The sequence below is a fragment of the Aptenodytes patagonicus genome, chromosome 5, assembly GCF_965638725.1.
Source record: "Aptenodytes patagonicus chromosome 5, bAptPat1.pri.cur, whole genome shotgun sequence".
Classification (NCBI taxonomy): domain Eukaryota; kingdom Metazoa; phylum Chordata; class Aves; order Sphenisciformes; family Spheniscidae; genus Aptenodytes; species Aptenodytes patagonicus.
The window spans coordinates 27,847,716-27,875,264 of NC_134953.1; the positions used below are offsets into that span (position 1 = coordinate 27,847,716).

General features: G+C 40.4%; 1 protein-coding gene across 7 annotated transcripts in view; it reads right to left on the reverse strand.

The window, feature by feature from the left end:
- Positions 1-24,374: 24,374 nt before the first annotated feature.
- Positions 24,375-27,549, reverse strand: part of ATE1 (arginyltransferase 1) — an 88,030-nt gene continuing 84,855 nt past the window's right edge. For all 7 annotated transcript variants that reach the window (XM_076339157.1, XM_076339156.1, XM_076339159.1 and 4 more), the window contains one exon: positions 24,375-27,541. In XM_076339157.1, coding sequence (XP_076195272.1) covers positions 27,363-27,541 — 179 coding nt within the window. In that variant the 3' untranslated portion in view covers positions 24,375-27,362. The remainder of the gene's footprint in view (positions 27,542-27,549) is intronic.

Consider the following 27,549-nt stretch of genomic DNA (forward strand, 5'->3'; position numbering starts at 1 on the left):
CAGTTAGTTATGCTGCCTTACTATACCATGATAAAATTTATGAAGCTTCCTTGATAATAAAGAATCATGCATTCATTTTATAATTGTTAGTAACATAGGTCCTGTTCAAAGATTTTCCTTTGATGTGTGTTTTTTTCTGGGTGACTGATCTTTATGAATGACTCTTCAGTAACGTTGCCCTCAAAATGCAGATTTTGTTTTTTAAACTACAGTATGTTGCAAATTAACCCAGTGGAATTCACAAGGGGCTTACGGGAGGTGTCAAAAAGAGAGCTATTGTATCTCGGTTGATTTATGACCATCTTTAAGACTCCACCTTGGCTGCACTTTGCTCAGGGAAACCTGCGACGTTCAGCTGTAGCAGTGAGTCAGACAAGGATGTTAGCAGAAACCAAAAAATGAGGGTTGAAATCTAACCTTATTTGGCACATTTTTCTCCCTGCAAAATCAAATAATGTAATGTGCATATGTGGAGGCTCATTTTACTTGCAATTGATTTGCAGGTATAGCAACACCATCTGGGACTGATAGTGAGTAGATAGCTTTTAAGGATAAGAAACCTTGCACAAAGCAGATACTGCCAAAAGATACAAGTATTGGTGTTTCGTCCCCTTGAAATACTCGGTAGGATGGACAAATTAGCCATACGATAATAATACCTGAACCTTAAGTCACTTTTTCCACCAATATCCACAAGACCCTTCACAAAAGAAATCAAAATAATTATCCACCTGTGACTTGTGCAAAAGATCAATTGGCAGACCAGATCAGAGGTAGGTAGAGGACTCGGCAAGTGGACCCTAATTCCCCATGAAAGTCAACGACACCACATCTCCCTTCCTATATGTAGGGATACGGGAGAGTCCTTGTTCCTGAGGACTCTGGTGGTGTGCTGGCAGTCCACGCTCTTAGGCGTTGTGGAGCCGTGCCAGAAGAAAGCAGGAGACAGAGGTAAAATGAACAATATCTGCCTGGGAGAAAGTCCAAGATTTATTTCTGACCCTGGCCAAAAGGCAGGAAGAAAACTCTCATTGTTACCCAAGTGGGCAGTTCTGTGGGGAAACAGAGGACTTCTGCCTTCAGAATGTAGCAAAATAAGGAAACCACAATGTGCAATACAAATTCCAGTTTACTTGTTCAGTGATTCACATAAGCACTGGTCAGTTCATAAAATTTACTATTTTCTTTTTAAAAAAATACACTGACATCTATCTGAATCCTATTTTTTTTTAAATCCAAGCAACACAGTGAGAGAACCAAGGGTATCTCCATGGACAAGCCCTGGGCAAACTCTCCCAGATCAATGGTTCGAGGAAGAATTTCAGTCCTTTTCTCTAACTATAATCCCATATAATACACCTATAAAAGCTCAAATTAGAGAAAAATGTTGCACACTCCCTGCGTTAGAAAGGGAGGTTAGCTTACTGCCACAGTTTTCCTTTAAGGTACCATGGATGAAAGAAATACAAAGAAAGCTTTAGTCCAAATGGACTCTCAAGTTCACAGAATATGTCATATGCACATTACTATTTTAGGGCTTTTTTTTTTTTTAAATAAATTGCCCTGTGGGAAAAGCTGGCTGCAAGTCAACACCACAGAAACCTAATTTTAACTCCAATGAATACAACTATTTACAAGGCCCCCTTTCTGTGAAGGAAAAACCCTGCCATTGCTGGCAGTTTTGATGTGATATGAACACATATTTCTAAGACATTCAAATGGACCGGCTTAAAAAAATACTGTGTTTTTACTCATGCATCTTTAATGTTCAAACTGTTCTTGGCAGCTCCCAGTCAGAAGCACTGTCACTCAAAATAAGAGAATGACAGACATTAATATGGAAACATTCAAGCTTTTAACTGAGCCGGAACAATAATTATGCCGTCCAATTTTATTTTGAAGAGTATTGACCTCGGTCTCCACTAGCAGACAAGATCCAAAAGACAAAGATATAAAGAGGTGTTTAGGGGAAGCAAAATAGAAGTTTTGTGACCACGGCGCATTGCACAACATCAGAACCCTCACTTGAAACTAAAAATATCATTGTAGGGGTATCGGGGGAGTCATGGTATGACACAATAGTGAATCAAGTCTTTACTGCAGGAAACACTAATGCTCTGAAAACACTGTGCTAACACATCAAGGAAACAGCCATCCAAAGGGGAATTTAACGATACACAACCTACAGCACACTTTCCCTAAATATAAATAAATTATATGAACATATGCTCTGTACACTACTCCCAGATGCTAGAAGTGCAAAGACCAATAATGAAAACCAATGCTAGCAGGGAAAGTCTGTCGTTAAACACAACACTCAGGGAGCGTGGAGGGGGAACAGCTTTTAATGAAACAGGTCACGACAGTTTGAAAGAAGCTGACAAGAACAGGGAATGCTGGAGCTGACGTCTCCAAGTCTTCTCAGTCTTGGTTAAAAATAAGAGCCATAACCCCTTGCAGACAACGAAATTGTGTTTTATTACACCTATAAAAGCATGCAGTTTTTTGCTGAGACAATAAACAGATGGTTGTCTTATGCTCAGAAGCAAATGGGAACAGACTACTTAGTGTAGACATTAGATACTGCTGATATGCTAAATTACAAGGTACTTGTATGAGTGTTTGGCCAGCCAGGGTGCTATCCCAGCAAAGTACGACCTTCTGCAGCACGATGCACTGTCCATCACGCTCTCCTTCTCAGGAGGAGGAGGGAGAAGAAGGGGTGGGGGGGCCAATATGCAAAAGTAACAAGGGAAAAACATCTAAAAAAACCAGAAAGATGATTCAAATTTGACTTTGATTATCCTATTTACAGAGATGATCTCCAGCTACACTTGCCTCTTCACACAGTTCAATGAGATGATGTCTCTGCTTACCACCTGCTTGTCTGCAATCCAGGTCTGAAAGACAGCTAGTGGGTTTTTTTAGCTAGTGCCAAGGGAAAAAAAAGGGTTTCCACTAGCCTGAATTGGGCGTTTGCAAACATCCTGCTATGTTTGTGGTCCTAGTGACTGATAGTCACCTTACAAACCACGGAGATAAAATCCACAAGGTAAACCAAATGGAATTTTCCCTCTGCGTGTGCATACGCTAATGCATATGTGTGTGTACCTATACTAATGCGATAGAAATCTCTGTGAAAATCTGAATTATATTTCTGAGTTGCAGCACACATTAATTTGTCAGGATTTGGAAACCGATTCAGGCAGCAGTCTTGTCTAGACTAGACTATCATAATTCTCTGACAAATGGCATTTTTTCCAGCTGCTTAAACAGTCTTCACAAAAGCACTGTCTCCTCATGCTTGCCTCCATCCGGCAGAAACCTGAAAACACTTCTGTCCCTCTCCATTTTCTTCACTGTGTAATCTTTTAATTTACAGGCAGACACTTGAAATTGCCACACTAACATACATGTACAAGGAAATCATCAGAAGCCCTAATACCGAATATCTTTGTGCCTGTGCTTCACCTGAAGCACGTAATCAGCGTTATTTCCCTGAAGGACACTATTCATGTGTTTAAGAACATGACCAATTATTTGCAGGATCAGGGCCAGAAGGTGCACCTTGGGCACAGGCTTTGATACACACACACAAAAGAAATTTCTGAACTGTTACTCAGAAAAGCTGTAGTGCATGCAGCAGTGTTGTAACGTAGCAAGGCGGGGTGAGAGGAAGAAGGGACACAGGTCAAGACCAAGTCTTACTTGGGCTAGCCTAAAATGGTTGGGAGCCCCAGCCATGCAGTGGTGCAAATTGTCACTTTTGCATCTACTCAGCTACCCCTGCACTTTGCCAAATCCCTGGAGCGTTAGTGGCATCGGCCAGGGGAAGCATTTCCTAGGCATCCTGGAAAGGGTTTGGATGCAGGATGTGAGCAGAAGTCAATTTTCATGTCTGGAAGCCTCTTTGGAAAGGTTTCAAGTCACTGCCAGTTTTTTCCTGGGCTGTCCTATCTAGGCAACCTCTAGGGAGTTTGAATAGTTTTCTCATCGCTTACCAATTCAAAGGCGTTCTTTGCCTTGATATGCAGCTTCAGTGAAATCTTCTCTAAATTCCTAGTTTTCTTTGAAGACATATCTCTATAAACAGCCTAGAAAGTTTCCTGACTCCTGTATGAGATGGCAAACTTTTTAAGCCAACATTTCTGGCTGAGATCTACATTGCAGCAAAGCTGGAAGGGAAAATCTTTACAAACACCCAGCAAGCTTCCCATACAGTAGAAATGCAGCCACTTTTTTTTGTGTTAGAAAAACCCTACCAGTGACAAACAAAACAGAGCTTCATCTTCTAGTAGGTGTGTAAAATAGGTACAAAAGAAATCCAAGCAGAAAAGGGGGTGAAGAGGAAGACACAACATAGAAACAGTCTCTTGAAATTTTGAGAGTTGAAATTTTGAGAGTTTGAATTTCCAGGGTTGGTGGGAACTTCATTAGGGGATTACTGCCTTTTGATGAAAAAAACAGTTTTAATTGTCTGTAAGATTGTACTCAACAACCCTATAGCAACCTGAAAGCTAGTTTTTCACAAAAATCCTGGTTCTTGATGCGGTTTGGATCTGACCTGATTTTTTCGTCAAATAATTCTTTATAACTGGCAAATAGCTTAAGCTGCAGGAGGTGGAGAGAAGAAGTATTTTTAAGGCAAGGGCATCTAGCACCTTGCAAAAACACTGCTAAGGCACCATTAAAGTTGTAAGTAATACCATGCATCTTCATTTGGGATGGAAGGGCACAAGCTCTGCAAGTTGTCAGAAGGCAGTTGTGTATCTCCCTTTGCAGCTGCTGGAGATGAAATGTTCTGCAGACGTTCACAGATGGAGGTGCACAGAAAAAGAGGAGTGCTTTAACACCTGCTTGTCTGTGCCAATTTCTTTATTCCCTGCTCCTCTGGCCTGTGTTTGGACACTTCCATTCTCCTCTGGGTGCCTGGATCTCTTGGCAAATTTCCTGGGATAGGCAGTTAGCTCTTTTCTAGGAAGGAGGGTGGTAATTGGGGGATATTCCGCTTTTGATGTGCAGGGCAATTAAATCCTCAATGAATAGAGAAGAAAATGAACCATTCGGTGTCACTTGAAAGCAGAGATGTGTAGTGCCATTTCTACGCACCAGTGTGAAATACAGAGGGGCATAAGGGCAGACCAGAGCTCTTTATGTTGCAGCCAGAGCCGCTTGCAGATGCAATGGCACAACAGCCCATTCAGAAGGGAAACTATACAATAGGTCATGAGAAAAACCTGTTGCTCCTGATTAAGTTTGCAAATACAGTATCTGTAGGGATTCAGAGACATGGCTGTACCAGATGAAAGGTCTCAACTGGAATTAGGATGGGCAGCGATCAGGTCTGGTTAAACTAGTATTCACCCAGCAGCTCGCTCTTACTCCTTTGTACAAATTATTCAGTTACCATTTTTGACAGGTTTTTGCTTGCTTTTAAAATAGTTCTAACAGTTAATAATATACCATGAAACAATGTGTTCAATTAATAACACATTCACTCTAATATTCACATTTTTGCATCCAATGTTATAAATATTTTCAAGAAGAAAGCAAACTGCCCATGGGATTCATTCTACCTTCAAAAGAGCTAATACAAACAATTAGAGGAATGTTAGTAAATCCCGATACTTTCTTAAATGCCACAGAGGTTTGCAAAATAGAGTTTAAGGAATATGTAGAGGCAACTTCCTTATTAAACAGCAAGGAAACTGGGGAAAAATACCCCACTGGATTGTTAGCCAGTTTCTACAATGTGGTCTTTTAAGTTACTTCTCAAGCCATGTATAGTATGGCATCACAGGACAGATGAGAACCTATGTAGGAAGTCAAAAGCATGAAAGTCAGCATTATGCTACCTACAAAGACAAGAGGCCAAACTCAGGCTTTGGGTAAGAACAGTCTTTGGACAGAAAAATATGACTGGTGAGGAGACCTGATTTTGCCTTTTCTGATTTGAGGTCAGTGAAAAAAAAAGAAAAAAGAAAGTTAAAAAAAAAGTATTTCAAGCATCTGACTGATTTAGGAGTGTAAATCCCATAAATTTCCAGCCACTACATGCTTTCACAAAGCCTACTCTTAGCCATCAAGACTGCATGAGTATGAACGTATTTCAGTATAAGATCATATTCAAATTCAGATATAGTTCCAGGTACCCAGATATACAGAGTTAATTGAATTTGCACATGTAGTAGGATGCCATGAAACGGATGATGTTGTAGCTGTCCTTTCTAAAACACTTCTCCCTCTCTAACAAAGACAGTTCTCACTGAACAACTTGTACGGTGTCTAGCTAACAATTTTTTTTTTAAAGCTGCTTCCATCTTCAGTTATTGGAGTTAAAAAAGCGTCTGAATCTGTTTACAAGTCACATCAGAAAAACAGGCTGCGACTATCATCTCATTACACTGAAAGCATACGCGTGGTCAACTGTTACACAGGAACAGAAGACAGTCAATTACACACGAAATACCTCTGGGAATCAGCTTCACAACACCATAACTGTTAAGAAACTCATTAGGGTTGGTTTGAAGCGACGACTTTGGGACACGATAGCTGTGAAGGGTGATGAAAGCAGAGCCATAAGGTGGGAGATGCAAGGCACGCCTGGGAAAATCCCACAGCTACGGCAGTTTCTGCTCCTGCTGCAGAGTGCTTTTCATTGAGGGGCTGATGCTGGGTCTATCGAAACCCATGGGAGATCTGTCACTGGCTGGAGTGGCAGCGAGGGGAGAGTCAAGGGTGCCAAACACAAGAGGTGGCTTTAAGTCAACATGAAGCAAAACTGCTAATATAGAAAGAGGCAATTTACTTGGGGGGGGGGGGGGGGGAGTATTTGTTCAATTCTATAAGGATTTCAGAGTTTGGGCTTTTAAACCTGCATTAGCACTCTTATACGAGCAAGTATTTACTTTTCCTAACTCATTTTCTTCATTACTGAAGATCCCTGGAGTCTTATCTAGATCCAAGTGGGTTTATACTTTAACTCTCAACATGCCATTTTAAAACAGTTTTAAGAAGCCTCTCCTGCTCTCCACTGCTTATACACCAGACCCGGGGCCACGAACAAATGCAAGTCTATAATGGCATGAAAAAAGATTGCTTCAGAAAGATACCTTTATTACTATTTTCTTACATATGATTTAGAATAAAATCCCTTGTTCTATTTTGCTACAATAAATCACAATTCTTTAAGAACTTCTTGGGGAAAGGACCATTTTCTTTGAAGTATTGCTTTTCTAATGCAGCCTAGGTTTTTCAGTTGAAAGCAATCAAGTACTATTTTCCAAAGCAATTGAAATGTAAACTCTTTGTTATGACTGCCTTTCAGGAGAAATACAAAATAAATTAAAATCAATGCAATTTGACTACTTTATTTGTATGCTATTGCATACCAGAAACGCAACATTCAAAAATTTCATGTATGTACCACGGTATTCATGTAAAACATATTGTCTATGATAACAGTGCCTAGAAAAAGCACTGCAAACCAAGTATTTGGTAGCATATCCTCCTCATTTCATATTTCCTTCCTTCCCTTGAATCAGTCAGAAGTTGGTCAATATTCAATAAACAGAAAATACAGATTATACAACCAACTTGCTATTCTGCATAATATTTTATCCATCAATCTGTTTAAAAACAGCAGAAAAAAAAAATACCATCATGACCTCATTTTCTACATCCAAAGTGGCAAGCTTGTTGGTCTATGCCCTACAACCTACCTAAATTTTTCCTCTCAAGTATTGCCAAGGAGGTGTTCATACTTTTCCAAAAAAGCACATCTCAGGCCTCTGGTTGTAAGGTTTCATGCACTGGTTAAATAAAATTAGAAATCCAGCCTAAAATAAATCAAACATGTCACAGACATCTAGACATGATATTCCATTACAGAAGTTATTTGGAAATGCTACAGTTTGATGCTACGGTTTCCTTCATTTAATTTAAAATTACCTCAAGAATGTTAATCATCTCACAGCAGTAAATCCCCCATGCACCAAGCATTTTCCATAAAACCTAGAACTCTTTGTTCATGCTGATTGGGATCTCCAGGGGATTAGGTGGTCTGTCCATAGAAAGGCAAACGAGAGAGAATAATTCAAACCGGTCTTTGAAAATCACGGTGCCTCATAATCCATCATAACCACTGGTCTCAAGTGGGAATCAATAGCAAGGATTCGTCAAGGCCATAATTTGCCAGTCTACCCAAATACAGGTATTAGAGCTATTGACTCAAAGTATCACCCGAGGGCTACAGCTGAGCCTGTAACCCACAAGGTGCTGCACAAACCTCTAGTAAAGGATAGTCCTTGCCCTTTAGGGAGGTGAATCGCCTCCTGGTACAGCTACCCGGCTGGTACGAGCGAGGTGGCTACAGCGGTCCCACAACAGCCAACCTCCTCAACTGCTGCTTGTGGTCAGCGCTGTCTGAAGTAGGACATCTCACAGGACTCCTAAGGTAGGACATCTCACAGGACTTCAGTGCATGATCAGCTACTAGCCGTCAGCTGAGGCATTACAGCTCACTCCGTGCATGCTTTTAGCCCACAGCAAAGGCAAAGAAATGAGAATTGGCAAAGCACCCTCTCACTGCAGATTACATTAAGACGAATTGCACCACTTTTGCGAAAGGTCAGGAGTACACACAAGGCTTGTTCCCCATCTCTGCTGACATAGGGAAATTTGGTCGTGTGTTGGAGCCCTAGTTCTCATGTGAGCCAACGTGTATAGTCTATGAACATGGACTTCTTTCATACACATCTGTCACACATGTGAGGGGTGACAAATAGCCATACAAGGATAGCAAAGGCTCTACCTATTGAATCTCACATAAGGTTAACAAGAAAACAAGTTTGGACTCAGCCACATGGACTCAGGCTGCCAAGCAACTTGAGTTTCCAGAGTAAAAACAGTTGTGCAAGCAATGGAAGCAAGAATGGAGTCTGACTTCAGAGCTTACCAGGAGGGAAATAAAGAGCAGAAAATGAAAGTAAAGTTTCTTTCCACCTCATGAGGGAAAAGAGGCAAAAAGTGGATGATGTGCCATTGCCAGGAATAATGAACTCTAGAACACCTAATAAAAGTGTTCAGGCAGCCCTGTGATCTCAAACAGAAAGAGGCTGTAGAGAGATATCACTCTTTTCACACATATCCCACAGAAAAATCACGAAGAAAAAGAAGGGAAGCATACTTGCACCGCAGAGCAAAACACTCCGGGGCTCTGCGTTTAATTTGGAAGACAAAACGGCTTGCCAAGTAGAGGTGGGATCATTTGTAGGACGTATGAATAAACTTTCTTCAACAGAAGACTTTGCTTAGAGAGACTGTTCTCCGCTTAGCGAAACATCTCCATACTGAAGTGGCAGCTGGACAATCCAGAAGGAGAAGAGAATGGAGAAACATGTATGGTGACTTGAGATAGAGGCTTCATGGGGTGGAGACAGATGGAGCGTGAATATCATATTCCCATAGAAAAAGCATTTTTAAAATCAAAGAAAAGAATATCCAGCTTACAAATGTCTGGTGAAGGACTGTCAGAAAGAGAGCTATTTGATGGAAAAAGCAACACTGAAAAGTTAGATAACCCTACTGAGGAGGAGAACGTCAACGGCAGAACTTGAACAGACACGAAGACCCTTTACGTGCCTGCCCTGAAGATGACTAACAGCTAATTCACCGGCATACTTGGAACAAGAATCAATCCGGTCCCAGGTGAACAACACTAAATAGCAGTTACATGGCAGAGCAAATGCAACCGCAGACTTGTGCTGGGGGGGAAGGAAAGGAGGGGGAAGCACCAGCGAGGAACGGCAGGCTGGTCCCAAGCGGTTCAGAGCATCATGAAGAAAACACGCGGGATGCAGCCAAAGCAAACAGGAGACAGATCTCTGAGGCTACAGCAGTGGAGGAGGAAGATACGGTTGTGCTTAGGAAAGCCATTTCCAGCAGGGCTGCAGGGAGCGGTGTGCAATGCAAACAACCTTGCAGAGCCAGAGCCTGGCCGCCTATTTCCAGTATCTGCACATCTCAGAAGGAGGTGCCAGGCAACCCAACAGAGCTTCTCACTGAGCAAATAAAACAGTATAACCATTCATTTTCTGGAACTGGCCAAAATTCATCAAGTGCCATAAGAGGCAAGGTGAGAGAGCAGCTGTACATACAAGCCCAGATTTTATTTGAAGGAATTTTACAGTAATCTCAGTAGCTGAAAGAGCTGACATCATGATGCAGAGACACCAGTCAAATCTGAGGGAAGCTGGAGGATTTATCTGCTGGTCAAGCATACTGGGAGCAGAAAATAGACGTGCAAAGGGTGCCATGACTGACAGGAGGACGAGTCTGTGCAGCTTTATGAAATCCAGCCCAAGTCAAAACCTGTTCGTTTGGATGGAGCCGATTCATCCACTAGCAACTCAAGACGATGGCATACGGTAACAAGCCAAATGGCAGCAAAACATGAGTCACAGGAGACAGGTACTAACTCAGAAAAAAACCAGTCAAGGCAAAACAAAAGATAACATGAGTGGCAGCAGAGAAAAACTCAGCCCAGATGGCACAAAAGGAAGAAGTTAGAAGACACGGGGTCAGCTGCGGCTCCATGGAGGAGAGCCACAGATGGGCTCACAGGAGCAGCCTCACACAGTGAGTAGCAACGCGATGGGAGCAAGGCCCACCAAGCAAAACGGGACAGCCCAAGAGGGAACGGCTCAGCAGCTGGTGGTGCAGACAGAGGATAAAGAACAAAAAAAGTCACTTCCGATCCACTTCCAAAAAGTCACTTTACAACTCAGTTAAAGCAAGTGCATCTCCTCCTTGGCTCATAAGTTCCTGGAGATGAAAATAATGTCATTATGCAAAATGGACTATGTTTAAACCTACATAAGTGTGATATTTTACATAGAAAATGTCAAGAAAAATATGAGGGGGTGAGAAAAACACCGCACATTGCCTAAACTCCACCTATTGCAGACGGACACCTAACATTTCTGGAAATACGTTTAATTGCACCTAATGCATTAAAAAGGCCTCGAACTTGTTGCGTATCATGGTTGTGCCTTCACTTATAGAGAAGAGGCACAAAGTTCACCAGTTTCCAGCTATTCAGCAGAAAAGAACTGCAACATGGCTAGACTGGCTTGTGTTCATTCCTTCCGACCTCACAGGGAGAATAAATACATTGAACATCAAGAGGAGCCCAGGTATTACTCTAAGCAGAGTCTATATAATTACTAAAAATAGATGCTATGGAAAATCCCTGTGCTTTAAGCCCTTGCAGCTTTGGGCCAAATTCCAGAGGCTGTCACAACTGACAATGTGCACGTTTGTTAAGCAGCAACACAGGCCACATCTAGCTGATTGGGGACTTTATGATGTATGTTTTACTAATGAATTTTATGCTAGCTGTGCCAAATCAGCTAGTTTATTTGGGCACATTCATGCAAATTGTACATCAACTTGGAGAAGAAAGAAAATTCTTCAACTTTCCAGTGCCGTGGAATAAAAGGGATGTGTTCTCCCAGTCGAGGAGCACATTTGGCACACTGAACAAGGGTCTTGAAGGCTTTGAGGAGGGTCTACCACAGCTTGATTAGGGGCTCTTGCACTTTGGAAGGATTTTTTGGGGGAGAAAATATTTTCCCCCTATTATATTGCCTATATAATCTGGGGGAAAAAAATAGGGTAAGTAATAGAAAATCATTTTTGCTCACAAGAAAATGTGTTTGGAGCCCAATGTCGTGTTGTGTCAATTAAGCAAGCAGGAGAGGGAGGGCTTCTGGTGCACTGTGTCCCAGGCTGAGTCCTGGCTCAGCTCCTGGGCACTGCGGGACCGCGGGCAGGCAGGGCTGACGCCGACGCTGCCTCCTACTGCTCCTGCCCATCACGGCCCGCGTCTTCCTTGGGGCCTACAGCTATTGCTCTAGGACATAAGTCCTCAAACACAGGCTAAAAGGCGATTATGTTAGTAAGACTGCACCGGGAGCTGCATATTGGCTCTCTCCTTGCTCTCTCCTTAAAACTGGCCAATGACTCTGCCCCTGTTGGCTGCTTAGCATCTTCGCCCCTTTCCAAAGATGCCTCTTCCTCTCCTGGACACCTAATTGCCACAGCCTAGCATTAAGCAAACCAGGGTAGCTCATTCCTCACCTACCTGCATAAGAGACAGGAAAATCCAGTAGTACGTGGGCAAGTGAGGATCAGCAGAGCAGATATCTGCATTTACAGCTGTGCTCCATTCCCTCTTAGGGCTCTAAGTGCTTAGCCAAGAGAGAAAATACAAGTATTATTAGGTTGGGAGAGGAGTCAGCATTTCCAAGTGAAAACTTGTTTCGTAGGCACAGTGTAAGCAGGGAAGAAAATCTCATTTCATACAATTTGTCACTATCCTTTGATTAAGTCTTAGTTTTCTATGTTTTTCACCCTCTGTGCTTCTCCACCCCTTCCCCCCCTGCCCCCCCATCCCCTCTCACAATTCCCAGATTGTGCTTTAAACAACAATACCACAGCTGAAAGGCTATTATGCAGATTCATGAATACATAATTCAAAATCAAGCTACCACAACAGTTGCTCTTAACTTTTTTAACCCTATTGTCAGCCGAGTGGCGACGTTCAGCTGCGACAGCAGACGAGAGAAATATGACACACGCAGGTTTTCCCACAGCCTTTCGCCCCTTCTCCACGCTAATCTCATTGAGAGCATTTATGCCCGGAGCACAATGCGGGGATCCCCACCGCGGTCTGGGGACTGGCCGCAGCTCAGCCGCCCCATACCAGGGGGATCCCCCACCATAGTTTGGATCTGGGTTTTTGGGGGGTAGGATAAACCTCTTTGCAGTGATCCAAGTCTGGCTGTAGACGACAGAGCCGCTGTGTTAGCTTGACTGTGAGAAACACTCATTTATCGCATGACTGTTCAGGCACTCCAGTAAGCACAACTGCACTACCGAAAAAATTTTTGCTGTAAAATGAAACACTAAAAAACCTGTTGAATTTACAAACCAGTGCTCATACCGGTTTGTTTCCACCTGTTTGCTTCCTGCTGCCTTTTTAGGCCAGTTTTAGAGAATGCCAAGAAACAAGGCTTTACCATCAGCAGCTCCTGACAGGAGCTATGGTGTCCCTATACCTTCAAACCAAAAGCAGCTCTTTCTGTTTAAAGGGTAAATTAATGTATTTTGTCTTCCAATAACATACAACCCAGGTAGACTGACCCACAGCACGCTGTCACTTGGAATCTGGCTCTGCACAATATGCTGCCCTGTTAACTTGCCTAACAGCCCAAATGCAAGCCTCGGTATCTGTAAAATAGCCCCTTTAATTTAGCCCATAAAAGACTATTTCTGATTAGTGTCAGGTCAATTTAGTGTTCTCAGTACTTTGCAGGCATTTCCCAGACAGCTCCAAGAGCAAAGAACTCTCATCCCAAAAGTAATTTTGGCATTTAAATTAAACCACGGTAACTGTGTGCCTTTTTGCCTATTTCCAGACGACTGTAGTCAAAGCAAGTACAGCGACTCCTCAGTGCCCTGTAAAGATCCCGCACAAGAGAATGAGATAACCAACTCTTTAGCGAGTGGATTAATAGATCGTGAAAAGCCCGTCTCTAAAATTCAGCACAAGCATTTCTAATGGTCTACGGACAAGTGAATGATGGGCTGATTTTTATTAAGTTTCACACAAAGGTGAATTAGTGTCTTTCGCTATGGCAACGGCAATAAAGGGATATAGAATGACTCCGAAAGGTCCCGGCTGGCCGGGGAAATTGGTTGACATTCTGCAAGCCTATTCAACCAGGAAACGGTTTCATTATGTGCACTTCCCCCAGGTTGATGGGTCCCATCACGTGTTCCCCCCAGCCCACTGCCAGGGATGGGACAAGAAGAGAGCAGGAAAGAGAGCTCATCCAGACGTCTGAAATGGTGGCGTTTTGAAAGGAAACCATCCTGCTAAAAGGAGGGAGAAGGACATGGTTAATTGCTACTTGCTGAAACTGTTGGGGAAAAAAAAACAGGGAAAGAAAAACACCAGGTCAAAGACAGTCTGAGGCTTCCCACTAGGTCAGGCAAAGATTAAGTTCTGCTTCATCAGCTGATTCAGCAAACTGCATATCCGGAGCTACAAGATACCTGGCGTGGGGACCGACCACAGCTTAACAACAGGAGTTATGCTTTTTGCCAACCGAAAGATATGCACGCTACCCGGGTCTAACAGCTGCTATGGCTGGTTTCTCAGTAGATGGACTAAAACTTCAACACTCTTTTACATTGATCACTGCAATCTTCTATAGATCCCACCACCCAGAGACTTAGTTAATGATACAATAAATGCCTAGAAGAAAGGGCATCCTCATTTACACTCTGAAGGGAGCGAACAGGGAATAAACCACAAGAGACTGAACATTTAGGCTGGTGAATGTTATGTTGCTGGGGTGGGTTCCTATACTGTGCTTTTGTCTTACCTGGAGAACCTTGCACCTGTGTGGCAAAATACAGTCTTTCTCCACTTTCAGTTCAAAAATGTCATTAACTTGCCATAATAACAGCGGTCTTGAAGTCTTGCATGAACCTATCAAGCACTTCAGCTGTCCTCTGCAGAGCCTGGTCCAAGCTGTTGATTTCTTCCCTACTGACTCTGGACCAAGTTAGTCACATGATCCTGTGGTCCTCATCTGCTCCCAAAGTCCTCATGGGGATCTAATTTTGGTTTTCACTCAATCATAGACTCAGAGAATAATTTAGGTGGGAAGGAGGGACCTTTGGAGGTCAGCTGGTCCAGCTCCCTGTTATGCAAACATTTCCATTCAGCTGTCTACTTTTTGAATTCCTAAAAATTCTCTTGTAGTCTGTCCCTGAGCTTCACCTTATCTGTCGTCTTCTTGATACAGCGACTGCTTGGTGGACTTTCACTCTCCCACAGCACTCGTAGTAGTTCTTTGCACTTACAACCCCTTGTCTGAGGATGTCGGAGTTCCTGGTGGGGCTGATTAAACATCATCCCTTGTTTTACAGAAGGAAGAATGGTGCCTTCAAAAGATTAAGTGGCTTGGCAAATTCTTCTTGTTCACGCATTAGTGACATGCCCAGCCGGCCGCACCGCAGCAGAAGGGAGCATCGCGGCAGCTCTGGCTCTGCAGAGCCTTCACTGCCAAAGGGGACCGCAAACCACTTCGTCAAAGCAAAAATCAGCAGTGAGGAGTGACTAAAGGAGGGGGAAGAAACTATCAGGAGTGTTTGAGGTCACAGCCTGAGGGCCCTAATCAAGAAAAATAAACGGTAATCTTCCCCCAAGGAAATGCTCTGTACCTTTTTATCTCATTTCTTCTGGAGTTGATAGAAGCAGAGGGGAAAAGCATTAACTTTTTGTTACTTTTTATTTACTGAAATGCAGTACTGTCTTAGCTCCAACTTCACTGTTGTCTTACCTTACTTGAAATTCTTCCAGACAGTTTGACAAATTAATTGTGAAGTGGTCCAGCATCACTTGTACTTTCTACAGCGCTATCAATAGAATATGCTCTTAAAGCACAGATCCCCCAAATACCGGGGGAAAAAACCCTTTCAGGATAGCAGCTGCACACTGCGTATGTGCTATGTTTATGGAAAGAGTAAACACGAAAAACAGACACATTTGGTTTTAATTCACTTTGACTGACCCAAGGAGTCCTCCCTAGAGATAACACTCAGGTCAGCCCATAAATTTTCAAATAAGCGTGCATGATTTTCACTCCATGTCTTCTATTGAAAAAGCCAGAAAGTTGTGTGGGGAAAGGTTTCTGAGCAGACATCCAATAAAGACACCGACACAAACTGGCATATTTGTGGACTATTTCACCAGAGGCCAGCCATTGTACCAGCACACACCATGGCACAGATCAACAGTCCGTGTAAAACCCTGCTCTTGTAGACAGAAGTACCTCATATTACCGGAGGCAAGAGTCAGAGGCTCAGACATAACATTGAATAATATTGTACCCTGCAAAGAGCCTCACTGAAGCCAACAGATGAAATCATGGGCTCAGATACCATTCAACGTGGCTATCGCAATTTGATCCATGATTACAGCTTCTGGGAAAATGTTCCCGCTTCTTCCCTCCACCTAATTTTTAGACAAGTTGAAGGGATTTTGTCATAGAAGAGCAAATTTCTATTTTATCTTAGTTCTTTATAGCAACATAAATCTGGAAAATCCTGAAGCAGGTGCCAAAACCTTGTCCTATTAATTATAATCAAAATGTTGTAATGTTTTAAGTCCTCAACGCTGGACCACACCGTGGTGTCCTGGCTCTCGTGGAGTCCACCTCATCAAAACATTCCTCATGGGCTTAGCCTTAAGCATCTGTTTATGTGGTCTGCTGAGCCCAAGCCATGCAATGTAACAGTTCCCTACAAGAAGTGTCCTTTATCAATGGAGCTACACTAATCTACAGCAGCTGGTGTTATCTCTGCACAGCATTTCGATGTGAGGTGCTTTGTATTTGGTTTAGTTCTGGTTTTTACTTCACTAACACAGAGAATGACAATTTTGACTTATCATTAAGGCAATGACTGTCATTACACAATATAAAGGATGCAAATATAGGATGCCTCCCATCATGCAAGTAGAGAACTCACTTCTGATTTCCTGCCACTACCCTGATTTCACAGCGCTAACATCCCAGCATTTTGTCTTTGCTGCATTTGGGGTTTCTTTTCTGTTTTGATTGCCTTTTTGTTGACAATGGTGACGATTTCAGTGTTATTTTAAAAGAAGCTTAAGTGATACCCCAATTCAAGTCTCTTACGTTGCTTTGAAATTTGAAAATCCTAAATTCACTTTCAACAAAGACATAGCTGGAAGCACAGGAGGACAGCCCTGATGTACACCATTTTATCTTAATTCCCCAAACTCAAGCCAACTGCTCTCAGTAATATTCCACTGAGGAGGTGATATTGATGAAACTCAGCCAAACACAAGAGCAAAATCCCTTTTTCAATTAAATGTTTTTAACATCTCCAAAACAGAGTTCCATCATACGACAACATCTTGAATTGATTGAGCTATGGGCAATCCTCGTTCTTTTTGTGTAGTATGAAATGTAGGAAACACAGATGCTGTCTGTTTAAACTGTCAAACAAGTTTCCTGATGGTAGCTATCATGTCTGCTACAGACTTGTTGGTTTAACAAATGTTGTGAATGCAAAATTGGAACATGTGTGCGAAATATTCCAAGCTATAAACATCAGAATCATCAAAAGTTTGGTAAAGGTTTGTACCATCATCATGAGAAGAGCTATAACTGCTATGGCTGTTTTGGTGAAGGGTTTCAGGAAGGCTTTTCTATTTCAAATATGACCACACTTACTGTGAAAAGCTTCATCACCCAAAACAGGAGAACCTTACTTAAAACTGCAGGCAACTAAGCAAATAGTTGGCGCATAAAAAGCCTTCCATTTTTCTTGGTTCAAGTTAACAACAAAAGAAATACTGCAAGTACTTTATGGCCTTTCTTATTAGTACAATCCTTGAAAAATAGGAGGATTAACTCAGCAAAAACATTGAGAAATCTCAGATACTGCATCTAACGGCCAGATACCATCTCTCCACACACACTTCTATAGGTAAAATTGTTGAAAAGTATGACAAGCGTGAGATCTTTATGGGCTAGACGCACCAAAGTTACTATTGCAGGTGCGCAGCAGGGAAAAGGGACAAGGCCACGTGTGAAAACTTTCAGAACAGGGATGAAATCACAAGACGTGTGGTTATTCTACTGAGCTCCTGAAGTCAGAGGCGACACAATTAAGACAAACCATTGAGCTTATAACCCTAACTTCAACCTTTTAAGAAGGACAAGTGTTTACAGCTTTGCTATAGTACATGGTTATTTCTTGATCCGGGTGATTTTTATCTCCAGTAAAAACAAGATGCATAGACAATTATTTGTTGCATTTGTAGTACACCAGCAGGTTCAGGAGTTTGTATTTTATAGTAAGTAAAATCAGGATTACACTAATGAACAATGGTATAGAGAGGTTTGAAAAGGGTCCCAGGTGCTGGCTGGAACAGGAGCTGGGAAACCTCTTTCTTATTATGTCAGAATCAAACTTTTTATTAAATATCCAACTATTACTACACATCACTAACGATTGCAGGACTTCTAATGAGGACAGACTGCTGGCTTTTAAAACCACCATATCATATCTGCTCGATGCAGAGTAAGAAAAAATGATTACGCTCTGTGGAGCCCATTCAGAAGAGAGCTCAGGCTCGCTGAAGGCCAGATACCAGTATATTTGATTTCCCTGACCTTACTTTTGAGAAAAGTGGAGTCACTTCTAAAGGCCTCAACAACTATGGAAGGGTAGGAAACCATTCTGCACTCAGCTGTCTAGATTTTAGAGTAGCTTACCTGCCACACAGTCACGCTCAGTAAGAGTGATTCAGAATGATGGGATTTTGCGAGACTATCAAAGCACTTTCAAGTACCAGCAAATTGAAAAATAAGGTGCCTGTGGGGAGAGTCATGACATTGTGAAACTGTCGCTCCAAGGCATTTTGGATCAATGTACAATGTGCTGTTCATAGGACTTAATGAAACAATTACAGCCCTCCCGTTGATTGTCTTTGTTTTCTACCATGAATCAATAGATTATCAACTGTAAATGTCAATGCATTCGTTCTTTCCTAGGAGGTCACTCAGCAAGGTAATAATGAAGAACATGCACCACTTGATTAAATATGAATTACTAGCTACGGATAAATGTCTCAATTTCTAAAGAGTCTAAAGAACTGAAAGATGCTCATATGTGCAAAACAAAAACTGAGGACACAACAAAGAAAACCCCAAAGGAAATGTAAATGGAGAATCAGCTGTTAAAAACCATCAAAATCTTCAGGCATAGAAAGTGTATTCCGCTTTGTAAATGGAAAGTATATTTTGACAACTTCACTCCTTTGGATTGAGAGGGTTTCTGTTAGGAGAGTTCTGCCTTTTCAGGAATGTCCATTTTTAATTTTAGCAAGTCTCATTTTTCTATTTCAGTGTTCTGCTTTTCCCCATTGTGAAAATAATAATTATTTTTTTTTATTTTGCAATACAAGGCAATAAAAGAAAAATATAGATTTAATATATTAAAAGCAGATCGAAAGAAGACAGATAAGCTCCAATTTCATTACACCGCACTGGAATTCCTAGAATATCTCTATCCTGTTAAACAGGCCCATGAATACAGGAGGTTTTAGAGGATCACCACCTGAAGCAGGTATTGATTTGGAGTGAAGGGTGTCAATAATGAGATGGGGAGTTGCATGATGTCAGAAGCTGAAGCTGGTCAATGTAAAACTGAAGACTACACGTTAGTGAAGATGCAACATTATTCCAGCAGCTTTGCTGCCAGGTCCCACCTGGGTCGCTACCTTTTATCCACGCAAATGCCCTTCTCATTCCAACTGAATACTTAAACTGCTGAAGAGTTTTGTCAGACTGCTGCCATGTTTATTTTCGCTGAGAAGGCAGTGTCTCACGTATCCCCTTATTACAACTTGGTAAGAATGTGCTAATTTATTCCTGGCTGAAATGTGCTGACAGCCTCCAACTGAAAGAAGGAAGCCACAGAAATACTGCTGTCTCACAGCACCCATGGAAGGTAAGAATGACAATGCCTCTCCATAAAAGCATTTTTAGGAGACAGAGGGAACAAGCTATACGAGAGTTATCATAAAGTATACAAGCTCTCAAGGATGCTAACATAGCAACAACAGTATAAAAATACAATATACAATAATATTATAGAATATTATACAATAACAATATTATACAATAACCAGGAAATCAAATGTGCTGATTTGAAAGGCCAGCAAGGGAGAAGTCCCTTCTCCCCTATGGCCAGGGTGAGTCTTAAGGCACCGCGGTCCCTTGGGAAGAGGTGCAGTAACTGGAGCAGGACATTCCTCTGAACCAGTTCCTCCAAGCCTTCTACCTTGTTCCTGGAAAGCAGTTATTCACTCCCTTTACTGAAGCCAGCTTAGAAAGGAGTATTTACAAGACATCTGGGATTTTATGGACTGCAAAAATTTCAGGGGTGAGGATAATCTCAACTTGAGGACACATGCAGCAGCTGTTGCAGCAAAGCCTCTTCCAGGTTTCTGGGCACTGCAATAATGTATTTGTATGAAAAATAATAAATAATTTAAAATTGGGAACCTTGTTTTTTCAACTGATCTGTCTTTGACCGTTTTCATCTTGAACAATAGAGACTAATATATTCACAAAACAAATGGGTTGCAATGCCCTTGGCAATGAAGAAAAGCGTTGCAGTCTCCTGACCTCTAAGTTCACTATTAGAAACCTTATTTCAACATCATTTTATTCCCTGCATAGGTGAGAAAGAAATCCTGATATCAAAATAACTTAGGTTAAAAATGAAAGAGGGATAAGGAGAAAGGAGAAAAATAATGCACTTTTGATTTTTTTTTTTTAGCATTCAAAATCAGTGCACTAGAAACCTCGCCAAGACATCTATTGACAACTAAGAGATTTTTTTTTTTTTCAGGGCAGGTTTGAACTGAGCATTGTTTTTTTTAAATACAATTTTGTGTTTGACTTAAAAATCAGTTGACTTCTGAAAAGAGAGAGCCTTAGCAAGGCAACAGACAAGCTGTTAGTAACTGAAAGTGCAACTGCTAAGTTAATTGTCAGTGAGCACAATACACACCTCTCTTGCACCAGAAGATGCGAGCACACTTTGTTCAATTTTCCTGAGATGCACTGATTTTGTTGTTGCAATCCCGTTGAGAAATATAGAGCAGCTGTCAAAATTCATGCAACAAACAGTATATTAGACATTATTAATGCTCCTACTGCACACAGTTTGACAGGAACAACATGGAAAGGAATAGCATCAAAAGCATTTCGAGATAAGTAACTCTGCCAGCTGACTCCTCCTTAAGTGTTCTACGGATCTTAATTTCAGTCATATACTAGTAGTATAATGTATCTGATAAATCTAGTGTTATAAAATCTAGACTATTTGTCTCGAAATAGCTTTTAATCCTAATTTTTAAAAAATCTGTGCTTCATTCAACTAATGAAGCACAGAACTTTGTCAACCCCACCTGACAATAATTTTTTTTCTGATATACCACAATGAAAAGCAGAGTAAAAAATTAAACTCGGAATGAGATGTTAATAACAGAGACCCAGAAAATTTGGATACTCAAACAAGAAGTAACATTAGTGCTACGACAAACTTCGCAAGCTGGAAGATGCCCTCTGGTGGCTGCAGGTTGAGAGCATTTAAGGAGAGAAAAATTATGTTTGCTGGTATAGGAAGGGTTGGTTCTTCACCGTATTTTACTGAAGTGTGGTAGATAAACAGAAAATATGGACCTGTGTTAAACAGAAAATCAGTTAGGATAGTGACAATTATTATTTTGAAAAAGCAACATTTGTCTGCTGATGTAAAACACTGAAATACTTATTACTTTGATTACTAGAGCAGCTGGCACTAGGGCACCACACTAAAAAAGTGGACCAAAGGGGGAATACTTAAGAAAGCTCAATAAAATATCTTAAAAACACGACTATTTGGAAAGGTAATTGGGATCGGTTAGTTTAGAAAAAAAAAACCAGCAGGTTGACTTGGCAACAGTCTTCGAAAATGTCTAGAGCTGCTGCGAAGAGGAACCTCAGGGATCGCTCTTCATATTCAGGTAGGACAAAACAAACCAGGTTCACTTGCAACCAAAAGTATGAAAATTCGATACCAGGTATTAAAAACTTTCAATAACAAGGATACTACTCCTTGCAGAAAATCACTGTAAGGAGCTTATTGAACTGCCTTCGTTAGAGATTAATGCAAACAGTGAGGTTCACCCCTGTGAGAGATGGTGGATATGTTCTTGCTCCGCTTCAGCCTGGAGAAGACAAGACAGGGGAGGAGCAGCAAACAGTTTTTGAAAGTCCCATCCAGGCTACACTTTTCTGATCCTATGTAGACATCGAGTGAGAATTTCAACAGAATTAATGCAATTTCATTCCTTAACTCGAGCTTTTTGCCATAAATGCAGTACACTGACCTTAACTATTTTTTTTTTTTTTTTTTAAATATTCTACAATGCTCCATTGATTCTTCCTGGACAATGACAATCAGATGTCACAGACAAAGGGAAATGAATGAAATCTGACACATTTATTTTAAAGCCTGCAGCAGACTAAATTGTAAATAAATTCTGCTTTTTATGCAGCACAAAGGTTGCAGACTGACTGTCCCTGTAGACTCTGCTCTCTTCTCGCTACTTAACAGACTTTCTAACACTTTCTTTTGTCCTGATAGCAATCTCTCAGCAGGACTTTTGGCAGACACATGTATTATGTGTCAAAACTGAAGTGGAAATAACTGATGGGAAGCACAAAAATCTGATGGGAATAGTTATAATAAGGAATGAATAATCATCAAAACAGTAAAACATAACCATGAAGAGATACAGCCAGAAAGCTTCTGAGCTGTCACTTGTCAAAGACGATCAGTAAGAGCCACTGTTCTAAGAGTTAAGATCATTTCGTATTAATATAAATAGCATTAACATATGTATACTTGGGTTTGTATGTTAATTTCATCTATTTACTATCCTATTTATTTTAATAGTTAGAAAACAAAGCTCTCACAAGATGAGCTTTAAATGTGCTATAGAATGCATATAGTAGATTAATTTATAGAATACTATTTTATTTAGGAATTCACTGACCACAGCTAGCACCTGGATACTATGTTTAGTATGAGTTACTATTGTACATCTGTTCCTGTAAATGCGTTTTGGCTTATACAACATAATTTAACACCCTCCATTATCTTTGTACTTAAGCAGTTCTAGTCACAAAATGTTCTATTTAGTAAGTGCTTGTACACTTGGCAACTTAGTCACCGTGCTTTTCAAAAAAAACTCATATAAAACGAGCTTCTTATAATCAACCTAGCCGGTATACTCATTTTGTTAGCAGCTATGGTTAACATACATGGTTAACACCATGTATAAATGGTGTTATTTATGCAATTTGTTTTCCACAGTGCATTTTTCTTTCCCCAGTGAGACTAATATCTCTCTCATAACTAAAGGCAAATCACATGGCTACTTACCTGTTAATGCTCCTCTGACCAGCAGCCACCTTCAGTTCCTCTCTCTGTCACGCAGGGTCATCGCCAACCCTTCCTCGGTGTTTTCTCTGTAGCACCTTCCTCAGCTGATGCTCAAGCCTGACCGAGGAACACAGCTCACCACCCTGACCTCCTAAGGACAGCCACAGAGTCAGGGCTTGGAAACTCTCCATTGTTTCGACTAACTTAAGAAAACAAATAATTTGGCAAGTGGAAACATAATCTGGCTTTTTTTTATGCTCAGTATGTGAGATCATATGCAAGAGGCTCTGAAGGTGCAGTTTTATAAATATATTTGGTACGATATGCAGCTACGATGCTTCTGGAAATGCTGATTTCCCTAAAATGTGGTGACGATCTCCGCCCTAAATATTGTCTGCACCCTGTCAAATGCAGACTCTTTCTGTAGCAGGACTGGGACAGAATGAGCAAGAAGAACCATTAAAGCTGGGGGGGGACAGTGGAGATGGAAAGGCTGATGAGAACAGCACATAATACATGCCTAAAGGATTATCTGGGACAACCAGAGTGAGAGAGAATTCAGAAATACATGGCTGATCAGGCTGGTAGCTTCAGAATGATCACCTGGCAAAGCTATTAACAGACCTTCAAAAAGAGTGATGGATGTAGACTCCAAAGGAGCAATGAAACAGAAAAAAATAAATGCTCCCGGGAAGTATGATTTGAAGGACGGAGCCTTGTGCACTGGACCACCGCAAGCCTTGGCACACCAAAATTTCAAGCCATGGTGGCACTGAGCTTCAATAAAAGTCTCATTCAGGAATCCAGAATTAGCTGGAATTCTGTGTCATTCAGCAGGAAAACGAATCAGTGTTTGGTTATCTTTATGCACATAATCCAGATTTCTGTGTTGCTTGTTTGGCTGCTTACTTCAGAGAAAGGTTTTTTGTCAACCAACTAGAAATGGTATAGCCTAACTAAAATAAATAGCTAGTCCTATCTAGTCTCCATTTGTGAAAAGCCTCTATTTATTCTATTCAATTCTCAAAAGAATTATAAATTCTGTTTCAAAGTATAAACTCATCATTAATCTGTCTAGCTAGAACTAAAATTTAGTTCTAAAATAGGTCATGTGTTTTGAACTGATAGGTATCCCTTCCAATCACTGCTACTCTTTGACTTCCCTGATTTTGCTGCTCACTGGACACTTAGTCAACCTCCAAGATAATGAATTCCTACAAAGTAAGACAGAAGTCACACTCGGAGCTATGACTTACTTATAATAATTCACAGAGACTAGAAATAACTTTATTTTCTATACTTACAAGTCAAACAGGCCTGCTGAAAAGCAATTACAAACTTAACATGCGGGTTCTTTTGCATTTACTGAAATGTGTTGATGCTGGAAATGAGTAAGCTCCCCATTTATTTCCAATTAAAACAAAGAATGGTATTTTTTAGCACTGGTCACAGCTCCACATTTTCTTACCACCATTTCATGCTCGTTTATCAACAGACGATAGAACAAAGCAACCTTACTTTAGGGATTAACGCTCACAAACTAACTACACTAAAAAAACTCTTATAAAATAGTTTGTACTAAATTAAATATCTCTAAATTCAATAATTCTCAATGACAACATCTTATTAAATAAAACTGTAATAGTGATGAATTTTCAGCTCCATTGAAGTCAATGGCAAAATTTACAGAAGTTCATCCTCAGACTGTATTCCACTTCTAAAACAGGGATAGAGGTATCAGTCCTGAAAAATACTGCACCAATTTCTTTCTAAAATAACACTAATGAAGCGCATCAGATCTCAGCATACTACATCAGATGAACCCAATTTTTAATTGAATTAATCTCAGTGTTGACTTTCTTATGTATACATACATATATATATATATATATGTATATTTGAGTTCAGTAAGAGTCAGAAGCCCAGCGTGCCGTGGTGCTGCAGTTCCAGTGGAGGTCAGAAAGTGAAAGCACCGTTTCAGAATTCACAGGAAATGGTCATTTACCTTTAGTGGTCACACTAATGACAACTTCAAGCTGTGCTCAATTTTCAGTTTTATACTTATCTCACTTTTCTTTAACTGCACTCCTTAAAAGCTCCCCAAGAGAAACAGAGCATCAGATAAAAGTCTAATACACATCTAGAAGGCATATCAGCAACAAATAGTGGGCACAAAAAGATGGAGCTCTTCAAGAACTCTCAGTGGTGACGTTAAGTCTGCTCCCTTCCAATTTAACAGAAACTTTAACTTCTCCAGGAGCACAGCGAGGCCATCATTAAATGGTTTTGATAATCTTTAAGATTTTGCAAGTCATACTGGAATTCCTCTGTGCCTATTTACTGATTTTATATCATATAAAAAGGTTTTCTTATTTATTTTGGTTTTAAGCCATACGGGCATCACCGCTTTTCAACACATTGTGTAGGCAGAAAATGTTATACTATCTGACATTTCACTGAGTGGCAAAAGTATTTTCTCCACAGAAAGGAACTCTTTATAATAATGTTCATAAGTAATATTTAGTGATTCTCCCATGGCAATAGGTTTAGATAAGACATGGACAAACTAGATTGTACAGTAAACAGAAACTTCTCAGTACCAGGCAACAGATAAACACATACCAGATATAATGCTGACAGAAATAATCAATCTTGTTGCAGACTGGGAGTAGATCAATACAACACATCCCAATTAATAAAACATAAAATTACTTTTTAAAATTACCATTGAAGCTGTACTCTATATCAATAATATTACAATGATCAAACAGATATGGAAAAAAAAGTTAAATCTGCAATGCACTTGAATCCCAAAATTCTTACATCTGTTCCACATAAAAATCAACGATTAATAATACTGGCCAAGCATTTAAAATTAAATAAAACCCATGAATGATAGGAGTTGTAACCCTCAGAGGGTAAAATTGAATTTGGTTCCTTTCTGGGGAAAAACACCTACACATATATTCTTGAATAAGAATCTTTCTTCAAAGGTTAACAGGAAACTTCAAGTTAATTCAAGGTAAATACTAGCTCTTGTTATCCAAGAAGATAAGAAACACAAATGCATTGGTATTGTTACGATGTTGTAATACACTACTGAATACAACAGTGTTATTTCCCAAAACTTCTATACCTTGTATGACTTAATAGGGACACAGACTACTAATGACAACGTTCATGTATCAGATAATAAAGTGCTCTCATAAAGCATCACAACTTCCTGTGTTTCCAACAGAAGTATTTAGTAAAATGTTATTAAAGATGTTAACCTGTGAGCTGCTGCACCATAAACAAAAGAGTGAGTAAAAACGCAGGAATATGATATTTAAGTCTTCCCATACAATTCTGCAGAAAAAAATTGCAACAAAACTCAGCGGTGGTACCTCATGTCTTTTTTTTAGCATAGTTCTGAAATGCGCACTGAAGAGCTATAGGATAAACCTTCCAAGCTCTATTTCATATTAGTGATGTGCATTAAAATATCCACTCTTTTTAGACAAAGGATAAGGCTTATACCAAAAAACCACTGTGCCACTTGGCTGCATATCTTTGGTATATTTATAGTGCAACTATTCTGTTTCATCTCTAAAGGGGAAAGTTTTCCAAAGCACTGCATCCCCTGCCACTGAGAATCTACTATGAACTCCTACATTCACTAGGACCTCAGACGCTAACCTACTGCTTTAAACAAATGAAGAATGTGCAGTGAAAATAATTTCTTCTTGTTTTTAAATATACTTTTGAAATAAAATTAAACCATGCCAGATTTCACATCAGAAAGTAACAGCACGTTTCAATTCTCTTGCAAGAGTTTAGGAGCATACAAATACGAGCAGAAATTTCATGGCAATTTTTAACGACGGATATCCAAGGTGCTATTTGAAAACATTTGTAATTTAATTATTGTTAATCTAGATTTAGTCAACCTTTTTCTCTACAAAAAAGACATCTGTTTTTCATTTTGCTTAGATACTTAGAATTATTCAAAATGCATAGAAATGCTAGAACTACTTAACTAAAATATATTGCAAGCATGTTTTTCTAAACTTATATTGTTAAAGCCTTGCTGTATTCTAAGTTTTATTGGAGTTGGCCTTTAAACACAGTACCATGTATGCACACAAGCCTAAATATATATCTGTATTTCATACTGCTATTTGAGTAGGCATACCAACACACAAATATAGTACATATCATCCAGTGGCAGTGCAATAAAATGTAGCGGCATCAAAATGCCATTTAATGATTTTTCAACTTCTAAACAACAACATTCTTTCTGAACAGGTCTGTCCAACCAAACTTGCATATTGCTGAACACTGGCTTCATCGCTTGGCCCCTTCCTTCTTTTCTTATACACACTGTAAGGCATCACGGTTCTCTTGTGAAGCACTCTCACCCTGCCCAGTTCCTTAATACGACCTTCATCTACTGCAAAG